Source organism: Alexandromys fortis, unplaced genomic scaffold (genome assembly GCF_014885135.2).
Source record: "Alexandromys fortis isolate MF-2015 unplaced genomic scaffold, M_Fortis_MF-2015_v1.1 scaffold_202, whole genome shotgun sequence".
NCBI classification, from domain to species: domain Eukaryota; kingdom Metazoa; phylum Chordata; class Mammalia; order Rodentia; family Cricetidae; genus Alexandromys; species Alexandromys fortis.
In genome coordinates this window covers 1634790-1646824 of record NW_026068077.1, presented here as the reverse complement: position 1 = coordinate 1646824, position 12035 = coordinate 1634790, and the positions used below count along the sequence as shown (strand labels likewise).

Below are 12035 nucleotides of genomic sequence, written 5' to 3'. Positions count from 1 at the left end.
CTCCATGATCTACCAAGCAAATGTAATATTTCATTTGCAATGTTTCAATATAGTGAATTATTTGTGAACCCACTGAAATGGATTCAAAATAGCTGTTAGACTTTCTTGAGTCAATAAGGGACATTTTCTTCCTACGCTAAATATATATGCTTGTATCTTGTCTTTTAGAAGATTGGGAACTTGATCTATGTTTTTGCTTCATAGAATCCTGAAAGAAGTATATTCCTTCTTTCCGCTAAAGAACATAAAGAGGAAAAAGGGAATTAACCTAAAGAATAACTAATAATTACATATGAAAATATTTGAGGGGAGCATTAAGGATATCGTTTGAATCCTTGTTAAATATATGGTTAAATGTTAACTTGTATACGTGGTAAATATATACACAAAGAAGGTTATAAAGATTAAAGCAAACCTGAGGGACTCTTCAGCTTCCCCAGCAGAGCAACTTTTTCCCCTACTGACATCGGGGACCCCTCTTCCTGTCACTGCCCAGTGTCCATCATTACTGTACCTTTCTGGCTGTGATTTGGAATGTGATACTGAGACCTTCCCTGCCTCCCCTGGCTCTCCGTACAGGAAGGGTGAAGGATCTGATAGCGGAGTCTTTATGGCTGCCAACTCTTAGAACCCAGTGCACCTCACTTCCTAGATGCCAAGGTTTGGAGATAGCTGCCAAGTCTGACAGGATCTTGTGCCACCCTTCAGCTTCTGCCCGAGACTCTGTGAGGTGCTCCAAGGTCTGAGCAGAGTCTACAGGACATGGCAGTCGGGCACAAGTATCGGCAGCTTGGACTCACAAGCTGCCTTTGGCACCGAGAGGTTTTGGTTGTTTTCTAGTGCATTGGTTCATGGGATTGCATCTCAGCCCTGCAGGCGCCCTCACACCCACACCATACCTGCATCCTGGAGCCCTGACCACCTTGGCCCTGTGCAGTTCTAGTAAAGACTCACGGACAACAAGAGAATTAGCCTCAGGTCCACCTCTTTCTGGGACACCTGTGAATTTGCCCTCCCTTGGCTTTTAGTTGGGTCTTCTTGTCACATGTAGTATAGGATTGTCTAGAGCCATAGTGAGCAACTGCAGAGATGTCATTTTTGCCTGTCGCCATGAAGGAACTACAAGTTATCATTGTGGTGATAATTTCACCTATTGGAGGATTTCTGTTTCTGGGAGGTGGTGATTTTTTCCCCCAGTGTTGTCCACGAATTTTAAGGCAAAGGGTAATTTAGGGATCATTGGTCTTGTTCTCAGCTTCAATCAATCATTGATTGTCTGTGGTAAGGTCTCAGTATTTCTCTGATGTTCCATAAACCCGAGTCTAATCCTCTGAGTAATTTTAAAGCAATAATATGCTTATCGTTGATTTCAGAATGTGCTTTGTAAAGGCAGGTTATGTAGTATTTGTGTATTTATAGGGTATGAAATATTTGTAGGGTACCTTTTCTTTAATATGTAGGCAGCAAGTACTGTAAAACTGTGATAAAACTTAAACTTTTATTGTAGTCTTAACATTTGATAAAATAATCTGTGAGCCCCCATTCCTTTAGAACGTACTCTCATGTACCTCCCAAAGCAACGTAACCTACTGCACCCCAGAAGGTAGGTGCCCCAAATGTTGTTAGCCCATTTCAAAGACTGATGACACCCTGGACAGTAGGGTAGCTACTAGCTACATATGACTGTTACCATTTGATTATAAATTGATGAAAATTAGAACAGTTTTTAAAAATTAAGTTTCCCAGTTACACCAACTACATTTAAAGTCCCCAGTCCCATGTGGTTAGTGTCCCTCCATGGGCTAGCTCAGGGAACCTTTGCATCATCCAAGGGAGTTCTGCTGGAGAGATCTGGGCTGAGAAATGGTAGCACCTGGGAATTTAGTGAATCCCATGGTCTTCATGCATCATGAAGAACTAAAATCTCTCCTGCCATGTTTCAATATGGTATTTTGCCTTTTTCTTAACTTTAGATAAGATAATGTCAATTCTGAGATAGGAATTAACATTTTAAGGCCCCTTGTATTATCTTAGATGCTCAAGAGAATTGTATTTGTTGCTCCTTAATTGAAAGTTAGTGTTTGATTTACCTAATCTTACTTAAGGATCAGCCTCTTTGTTTGTGCAGAGCAGAGACTTTGGAACCCCTTCCTCTAATTAGAACCCTAACTAATGAGCTTCTGAACGAGGGGACCTGCCATGTCTTAAGGCATCTTTGCACATCCATTAGCTTCTCATCAACAGCCAAGAAATGTTTCCTCAGCCCAGTGGATGTGGTGCATCTGATGTCCATGCCCCTGTCTCTGTAGAGTAAGGCAGACCCGTGGCAGGTTCTCATGACCCCACAGAAGAGAGAGAGAGCACTTACAGCTGCCCCCATTGTTCTGTCAACAAGCTCTGTTTTTCTGGAGACAGGTAATGTGCCTGTTCAGGTATTCATGAGCACGGGGAAGACATTCATTAGTTCCCTGGTACCTTAAACCTACCGTTCTTGAATAGGTGAGAGCCTTGTCTAAGTTTCCCCATCTCCCCGGGCTGTGCAGACTAAGTGCTTGGCACATGCTCCAGTGCTTTCTTCTTGAGCATCTAGTGGTATCACAAGCCATGGTTTCTCTCAGTAATAATCATGGTGTCAAGAGGCATTTGTGCCCTGTGCACTCTTTCAGTTTGGACCATGTTTAGTTCCTATAATGCAAATACTGCTTTAAACTTAGCAAAGCCAATTTGCATTAATATTTTGGTTTCATATAGCTAGCTATTGCATCTCACAAACAAGTGCATTTTAATGAGTACTGGCAGAATGATAAAAAGGTTATTCATTAAATACTATTGTAGAAAATACAGCAGTTGGTTGCCAGAAATCATTAAAGCAAAACATAATGTGCATTGAGGCCACAAGGATGCCCCTCCTTAGGAGTACGTGACCCTGTGGCATTCAGTGCAGTGAGAATCAGTGCTATTCACGCAGGCATGGAGGGTGAGGTTAATTAATATAAAATACATGCCAGCATACCATTGACACCAGTGTTTATTTTTAAGATTTAAACATATTTTACAGTTTTGATATCTGTCGTGAGATCATAGGGCATCACCTCAGTATTAATATGAAGGACTGTAACAGTCATGAAGACTGAGTTGTGAAGCAATGCGCTCTTAAAGCTTACATTTTGCTTTTAAATCCTGAAGTGGTATCCTCCCCCCCCCCGCCACCCTATGTTTTGTGATTCATTTTTTCTCCTTCCCTTTCTGGAATGCTTTATGAGAATATTGAACAATTTTTTTTCTTCTTCTTCTTTTTTCTTTTGCAGGGTAACATAGGGGAAAACTACACATTTGCAACTGGCTCTTTAGAAATACACTCCTTTAACACATGCGCCCTGCACGCTGCTGCCATGGCTGTCATAGCTCGTGGTTCCTAATTATAATGAGCTTTTCTGGTGGTGTCGCTGCAGTTGTTTCTCCCCCAACCCCCTCAACTCACTTTTCCCAGAAGAGAGTTCCAAGCCTTTGAAAATTCTCATGATTTTGCAAATCCACTCTATTTTTGTCGAGAATACAGGAAAGTTAAAATTGGCTGGTCGGCTGCCATGTTTTGAATCCAATTTTAAAGCAAACCCTTTGCAACCCAGGGAGCGAAGCTGACATCTTTGTGTCTGTAATGAAGATAATTACACCTGCAAGGTGACATCACTAGCGAAGTGACAAATGCACTTGAGAACCGAGTCCCCTGTCTCCTCTGAATTCTGTAGACCACTTTTGGCATTTAGCTCTAGACACCTCTTTCATGCTTGTCGTTTGAGAAGTTGCTTTCAGATGAATTTACTAAAGCTGACTGACACAGGGTTAAATTAATTCTTTTCTTTATTACTCAAAGTGATACAGACCTTTCTTGGACTAATGTAGCTTAATTAGTGGTCAATTAAAACTGAACATTGCTGAATTGAAGTTCTTTGATCAAACTCCCTGGCATGGGCTCTCTTTCTTTAACTAGCCACCATCTTGAATTCATTTGGAATCAGTAGTATAAACAAGTTTAAAACGGTTCTTTTATAAGAAAGTCAGCAGGCTTGTATAGCTGCGGTTTCCTTTTTTACTTCTGTAGGCGGCGATTCAAAGGCATGCTAAACGAAAACAGTGCTACACCCTGGAAAAAAAAATACATTTTTAAAAGTAACAGTAAGTAGTGAGGAAGTAGTCAGTGCTCCAACCTGTTTCTGTAAATAATTAATATGCACTCTCCCATTATAAAAGCAAGCTCCCTTTTCTCCTACCAGAGGACCATGGTTATAATAAAAAGTGAAATGTACGCGTGCACACAGACACACACACACACAGACACACACACACACACACACCTACTTGGGTGTTGCTGACATTAGAGGAAGGAAGGCTGGGCCCAGTTACTCCTACATTCCCTCTTCATTGCTCATGGGATAATATTTCATCTCTCTGTTTTTGAGTTTGGGATTGTTGGTTTCCTCGTTTATTTTAAGGCCATTGCTGTGTTCATATAAGCACTGACCTGGTGTGATTCTGCAGTATATTACTTGCTTCACGTATATAGTTCTCGTGTTAGAGTTTTGGTGCAGTTGCTCCCCCTTCCCTGGAACGGAAGTGGGAATCAGAGGAGAAATTATTGAGTAGCTTGAAGTGGTTCAGCCTTGCCTGTTAGCCAGTGCCTTGTCTTAATATTTAAAGTACATATGCTGCTCTTGTCTAAACATGAATTGATACCATTCAGAAATACCAGGTTTTGAAAGCTTAACAACCTAAAACCATAGAAGATGACATTGAGTTAGTGCTGTGCACTTTAAGGTATTCATTAAAACCAGCAGTTTTTGTATCAGAAATAAAAGTAATAAATTACGATGGAATAATTAATTTGTTGTCCATGCATGGCTTCTTCTGAAATGTTCACAAGAAAGAAAAGGGGGGAGTTTGGAAGTGACCGTGTACTGTTTCCCTCCCCCATAAATTATAAGATTTTGCAGTTTTCATTCCTTATATCCAAAAATTATAGTTATAAACTGTAATCAAAATTAAAAATTTCATCCCTTGACAGAAAGAGAAATTGTTTATAGTCAGTGTGCCTTTCGGCGGTCTATCTCGCCTTCTCCCTAAAGGGCTGATTAAGGAGAATAATTGGGGATGATAGCGGGAGGAAGACGACAATTCCATTTAATTAAAGATAATTTATTTTACTTTAAATTGGTGATGTCCCACATGAATAAGAGTAGATTTAGCAGATAGATTTATTAATGGGTACTGACATCTCGGTTGACAGAAAAAGCAAACATTTTCTTTCTTCATTGTTTTTATTGCGTCCCAGCACCTGAAATTGCTGTCAGCCAGCTTCCTTCGCTGCTCGTCAGAGCTGCAGGCTTTTTCCACAAAATATGCAATTACTGGTTTATCACTAAAACCAACTTGATCCTCTTCTGAGTTAAAAACCCGAGCCAGCCCCTTGATGAGCTGCTTAGGTCCTCAAGACTGACATGAGAAACACTCTCTTCTTCAGGGATGGCCACTGTACTGACTTGTCAGTAGGTTAGTCTTGGAGTGTGGCACATAGTTGTAGCATTTAAATAAGGGCCATCACTTTGCCACTGGTTTGGGGGCAGCACGTTTGCCTAAATAGTCCTCCAAAGAGGTTGTACCTTTGAGTGTTCTGGATAACGAAGAACTCCGTGGGAGGAGGACCATCTGCAAAACACCCAGGTTCATACCTGATGAGCATCTTGCAACCATTAAAGCCCCTGGTGTGGCTGTTGTTGGTTGCTCCTGCAGTTATAATCAGGTCCTGGAAGTTGGAGGGGGGGTACAGTTCAAAAAAAGTATGCAGTTTTTTTTTCTTTATATTCTTCCCCGCCTCTAAGGGTTCTTCTACACAGCATAATTTGGAAACATGTGGAGATTACTTTGTGCTTCTGACACACTGTCGTTTCCCCCAGTTCTGATTGCTCTCCTCTCTGCTGCATGCATATAGCTTCCCTTAATATCACGTTCCTGTATTCCAGCTCATGTTTTCTATTGTTCTGTCATTTCTGTGTGCTTGCCTAGTATATTTCTTTCCCGCTGGGTTTTCTTTGTGGTCTTCTGACCACTTCTTTCTTCATGGGCTTCTCATGGCCACAGCCTCTTTCCTCCCGTCACACAGACCCTCCAGTTTGACTGATGGTTATGTTCCTAACCTTTTGATGTTGTCCTTCTCAAACACATTTCCTCCAAGTCAGAGTCTTCTCTTGTATTCACATTTTAGGGGTGTGTCTTCCCAGCTTAATTTTAAAGAATTAATCCATATAATCAGTGTTTATACCGTGAAAGATAGAAATAAATTTTTTTTTAAATTTTTCCTTTTGGATACTAATCATAGTAGAGTTTTTATTTTATTTTATTTTAACCAGAGGCTTATATTTCACTCTCTTCTAGAAGCTCACTTTTCAGATTTGATGTTCGATCAGTGGTGGTGGTTTTAAGGATTAGTTTTTATTAAATCTTGCTTTCCAAGTTGTGTTAGCCTTCCCCTCCACCAAAGCATCTTGTCTCTTTTATCCACTCATTGAACCTGTCTTAATGATGTAGTCTCCAAGGTCTGTGCTTGGCCCACAGTTTCCCCCCACTTTTATCCATCTCTTTTATTGCTGTTGTGCTGGATTCATCTTGTATCTTTTCTTCTATAATTATTGACTATGCGATATTCTCCAAGTCCTCCCAGGAGAAAATGTTAGGAAAGCAGCATCCTTGGGGGACAGTGGGATATCTGCAATAAATTCTAAATTTTCTTCAGAATCGTGCAGTCATGAATCTAGATGGTCTGGGCATGAAGTCAGGCAGTCAGCTACACTGAAAGTAGGCTGAAAATCTTAGGAGGGAAAACAGTTGTGTTTATGGAAGGTAACCTCAGCTGTAGTGTTAGACAGTGGTTGGGGGGGGGGAGGAGGAGGAAGAGGAAGAGAAAGAGGAGGAAGAAAAGGAGGAGAAGGATTGGATCTGAGTAGAGAAGGTGAGGTCTGGCCAGCCAGAAATACTTGGTTCCTACTGGCCTAGAGAGAAATAGGCAGTGGCTCAAAATAAAGGCATATCCTGGAACTCAGTAATCCTGGTTCACCTTTCCCGGCTTCCTTTCAGTCTATGTTATTTCTTCTCTGTTCGTTTGACAATTCCTACACAACTTCACCTTCTATTTTCAAGCACCTCCAACCGCCTTGTCTTTTCCCATCCTTGCTTTACTGCCAATAGTCACATGATGTGAGGAGCCGTTAAGTTACCTGGATGGGGGGCTTCTGTGAGTTGGGATCTCTGATTCCCAGGGAAAACATCAGAAGTTTGGAGAAATAAATACCTGAAAAGAAAGCCTGTAATTATGACAAATGCCTGTAATCCTAGCCCATGGGAGGGGGAGGCCTGAGGAGGCATGGGGTTCAGGAGTTAAAGGGCAGTCTTCATTACATAGTGAGCTGGGAACCAGCCTGAGCTACATGAGACCCTGCCTCAATAAAAATAAATAGATGAGCCTGAGATCTTAGCTATGGTATCCCCAGACTGGAAACACCAGCCAGTGTGACTGTGTAAAAACAGATTCAGGGATAGAAGCCTGTGATTCTGAGGTAAGAGGAGCAGGGAATGGCAAGAAAGAACTTTCTAGATATGGTCCACGCCAGGGTGACGCCTGAAGCCTGGTCATTTGGGTGGCTTGGCCTGTCCCACCTCCCCTCCTCGCGTACTCCTCCCAGCCTCTTCCTAGGCCCTCCCACCCCCAAGCCAGCCCCAGGCCTTGCTGCAGACATCTGCAGGTCTGAGCCACACATACCCAGCCCGAGGTCGTTTCTCTGCCTCCCACTATGAATTCTGGGCTGTGGTCCTGCTTGCTCTTGTCTGTCAGATTGCAATCCTGATGCTGTCAGCCATGCCTGACCAATCAGCAAACACCACCACGGGATGAAATTTAAACAATGCAGATGCTCACATACAGGGTTATGTTGCGTGGACCACGAAGGGAGAGCAGAGGTAAGGAAGGCCCGAGTCTCCCCAGAGTGGTCTGTCCCCAGCCCGCTTGGCCTGACACTTCCTAAGCCACACTGCTTCTTTGCTGTGTTGCCATCTGCTTTCTCCTATCTTTCTTTATCAGAACTTTGGTTTCCATCCCCTGCCCGTGCACCTCCACTCTGTTCAGTTCGGTTACTCATCCCCCTCCCTCTTGGCTTAGTGCGCCGTCATGAGCCTCTCTAGTCTGCAGGACCTCACTCAGGTCTTGCCACACTTAAAGGGAGAAAGGGCTGCTGGGATCAAGGCAGATGTATGGAATTAATAGGCTTTATTAATTTTCCCCACTGCTGGACAGTGGAATTTATCTTCAGGTTATAAACATAGTTGGCTTTCTTACCACTGAGATGTACTGAATTTTAAATTGAGTTTAAATCTCCTTTTTTTGGAACTGGTTTACATAGAAAGGATATAAATAGATCCGATCTAAATGAGGAGGCATCAGCCCATCTTGAGTCTTGGGGGTTGGGGATTGCTCTCTGTCCCCCTTCCTACAGTTTCCCGCTGGCAGAGGAACCATGTGGCTGTCATCTTCTTCTGTTTTAAGTATTTAGTTGGTCCTTTTATAACTTAGAGTGTTTACAGGGTTCTGTACTCCCTCGTCCCATCTGGAAAATATTTAAACTTCATACGATCTATAAGATGAAAATACCACATATAAGGGGCTAGGCAGAAGGAAGAGAACGGAGAGCCATCGCGTGTGTTTAGACTCAGTTGTTTGCTCAGAAGCGGCTGCTGGAGGAATTGGAACAAATAGCTTGTGTGGGGGGAATGGTTTGGTCCAGGGCTGTACATTCCACCACAGAATGAGCCTTGGTTTGTAAAACTGACGTTCTGTTGTGACTTCCAGATCCAAACAAATCTCTGCAAATTTCTGCCCGATCAAGTTAATAAGAAAATATATACATGCAGAGGCGAGAGCCGTGTGCTACTTGGCGGTTCTGTCAGTGCGGGTGGAAATAAGAGACGGATTTTACCTACTGTATTAACAGCCAGCCAGCAACTGCCAGGACCTCCAGCTCACTCGTTTGCTTGATTTTTTTTTTCTTTCCTTTTCTCTCTCCTACGGAGAACAATGATATGCAGAGAAAGCCTCTCACAGGGAGAGACTAGGAGAGATACAGGATTGGGGTCACTTTGCTTCCAATTGCCTTGTAATTGGGGAGCAGTTTCCACTTTCCCACTCCCTCACAGATGTAGTTTAGAGGGACAGGCTTGTCCTAGCCGGATGTGCCGAGGGACCAGAGGGTCATCCCCCGCTCTGAGCTTGTGATCGGGCTCACACCTGTGCTCAGTCCCCTCCATGATGGATGACCTTGCGTTAACCCGGGGTGACCTTTAGCCTCTGCCTGTTCCCAGGGCTGGGTTCTGGGCTTGTGGGCCCTCCCCCTGCTCTCATTTACAGGTGGTTGCTGGAGCCTCGTACACTTGTTTTTCGTGGTGCATGGTGCACTTAGCAGCCCGGCAAGACCTGCAATTTCATCCCTCTCAAGGGGCCAAGAAAGGGCTGCGGGGGGGTGGGGGTGTTGCAGAGAAAGAGAGAGAGAGGAGTTGCTGTTTGCATGTGCTTTTCTATTTTGTGGCTCATATGGTATCAATTACCATTTGATGGCAACGCCAGGCCTGAGGCCCTTTGCATGTTTGTCCTGTGAGAAAGATCTGGAAGAACCGACATATGGTTTTGATTGCAGCAATTGCAGGTTGATAGAATGAGCGCAGGGGTGAGGTGGGTGGGTTTTCCTTCCGGCCCTTTCCACTCTGGGCTGCTAATGTGCTTTGCTTGTGGGACTGGTCTTTTCATCATCCACCCGCTCCCCACCTTCTCTTCTTCCCGTAGTCCCCCCACCTCTCTACCACGCTGCTTTCCTTGCCCTGCCTCCTCGGCACGTCCAGATCACCACTAGCAACATGTGGCCCACATTAAGGACCTTCAATTAAAACAAACAAAAAGAATTGTCCACCGGTCTGTTAAAATCTTAGAGCAGGTCATTCCATCAAGATGGTCATGAGTGTGCTGAAGTCAAAAACAAGTGGGGGCAGGTCCCTCCCCTAGAAGCTCAGGACATGTTTTTAAAAGTCTGTTGGTGAAGGTTGTTAAACTTTGACATGATGCTGAAAAAAATAGTAGCAGTAGACATTGGTGTGTGTGTGTGTGTGTGTGTGTGTGTGTGTGTGCGGTTTACAGACACTTCTGGGAATTTGTTTGAGCTCATGCCATTAAGGGGCACTAGAAGGATATGAAAGAGTTCTATCAGATTCTGTCTGTCCATCATCAGCCCTAAAGTGGGGAAAAGCAATGTCTGTGAGTATTGCTGCCGATGGAAGGAGATGCTTGGTGACCCGTCTGCCACATGCAGTATCTTCTTCCTTACTGGATATGCAGTGGCAGGGGCTGCCCTGAGAAGGCTCCTTGTCGCTGATGTCCAGCTGGGCCTGCACCTCTGACAGATAAGGGAACACTCTAGTGGGGGACTGGGGTAAAAGAATATTACAGACATGTTTCATGTTGCCCGTGAACATTTTCTGTGGTGCTTTCAGATTCACATGTAATCTGTTCCATAGACTGGTGGCCCATTAAGTAGAGTTTCCTTTTTATTCCAACTATTGAATTTGAAAATAATACACACAATTGTTAGTTTACATAGTTTGAAAGGTGATGTGGCTGGCATATGTTGTGTGTGTTTCTATTAAAAACTTCATCCAGTTGAAAAGTCTAAGAACCAGAGCACCTTGAATTACAAAAGCTCCTAGTGAAGTTTTTGTAATTTATTAGGTATCCCCTAAGAAGGTTTTTAAAAGTGTGGGGTTGGCTGGCTGTGATTGCTAAAGCTAATCCTAGCATGTGGGAAGAAGCATTCTTCTTTGAGTTCGAGGCCGGCCTAGTCTGCATATTGAGTCCCAGGGTTACACAGTAAGATCCTATTTCAAAAAAGAAAAAAGAAAGAAAGAAAGGAAGGAATGAAGGAAAGGAAATAGGTGAGGTTCCAGATTGTTTGTTCTCCAGACCAGCTTTGCATGACAAAGCTTAGCTATGTCTATTAAAAGGTCATGAACCTGACTGGGATAGAGATTTCTATATATTGGGTTCCGCAGAGAAGAGCAAGCATATTGTTCCAATGGTTATTAATGTTTTCAGGTATTTGCCTAAGCCAACTTCTTTGCTGTGTGGAAGTCTATTCTTGCTTTGTTAAATGACTGCATTCTTAGGACTTTGATAATGGTAGTGATTTTGACATCTTGTAATCTTACATGTGAATAAGTGATCGGAAATGTGTGCATTTAAAGCAACTAGCAATTAGTTGAGTTACTCCGGTCCCAGTCACATGCTTTAAAAGCTGCTCTTTGGATTTTTGACTGGTTCAATGTACATAAAGATTAAGCACTTCTACGTGGTTTTTGTGCCATATTAGCTTCTTTGGGAGAGTTGCATTGAGAAGGCTGCTGTGGAGACAAAACAAAAAGAACACTAACAACATGTGTGTATATATACACATATATATTCTGTATATACAGATACACCACACACACACACACACACACACACACTATTTTCCTGAAAGCTCCAGTGGCTCATTTCTGCAACAGATCTGTGCATGGATTGCTGGTTTGACTTGCACCATGCCAGGTCACTTAACAACAGCTGTGCCGGAGAGAGATTTGATTTGAAGAGACATTTTGAATCTTCTCAGTCCTAACACCATTCTGGTTTTGAAATGGAAAAATGGGAAAGAGCTTTCTGGAAGAGAGATATCGCCACCTTGCAGGGGGTTATCTATAAAATTCTCTCAAGGATTCCTCGATTACCCACATTGCTAATCTGCCTCCCCACCCAGAAGCCACAGTCTGATGGGAAGTGTGTCCTTGTGTGTGTAAGAAAACTACAGAGGCAGAAGGTACCATTCGAGACTGCTTCTCTGCTTCTTGCCCAATATTAATTCAGCATTCAGTCTGAAATTTAGGAAAACTTAGCAAGGAAACAGCCTGCTTTAATA

The 12035-nt window shown here is 43.1% G+C and overlaps 1 protein-coding gene across 20 annotated transcripts in view; it reads left to right on the top strand.

Moving 5' to 3' along the window:
* Tcf4 (transcription factor 4) overlaps window positions 1-12035 on the top strand; it is a 342727-nt gene that overhangs the window by 259063 nt on the left and 71629 nt on the right. Inside the window, exon 1 of one of the 20 annotated variants that reach the window (XM_050121726.1) lies at window positions 7839-8007. The exons of 18 other annotated variants lie outside the window; for them this stretch is intronic. In XM_050121726.1, coding sequence (XP_049977683.1) covers window positions 7939-8007 — 69 coding nt within the window. In that variant the 5' untranslated portion in view covers window positions 7839-7938. Of the gene's footprint in view, window positions 1-7838; window positions 8008-12035 lie in introns of those variants that run through there. One more of the 20 variants, XM_050121723.1, reaches the window with a different exon arrangement.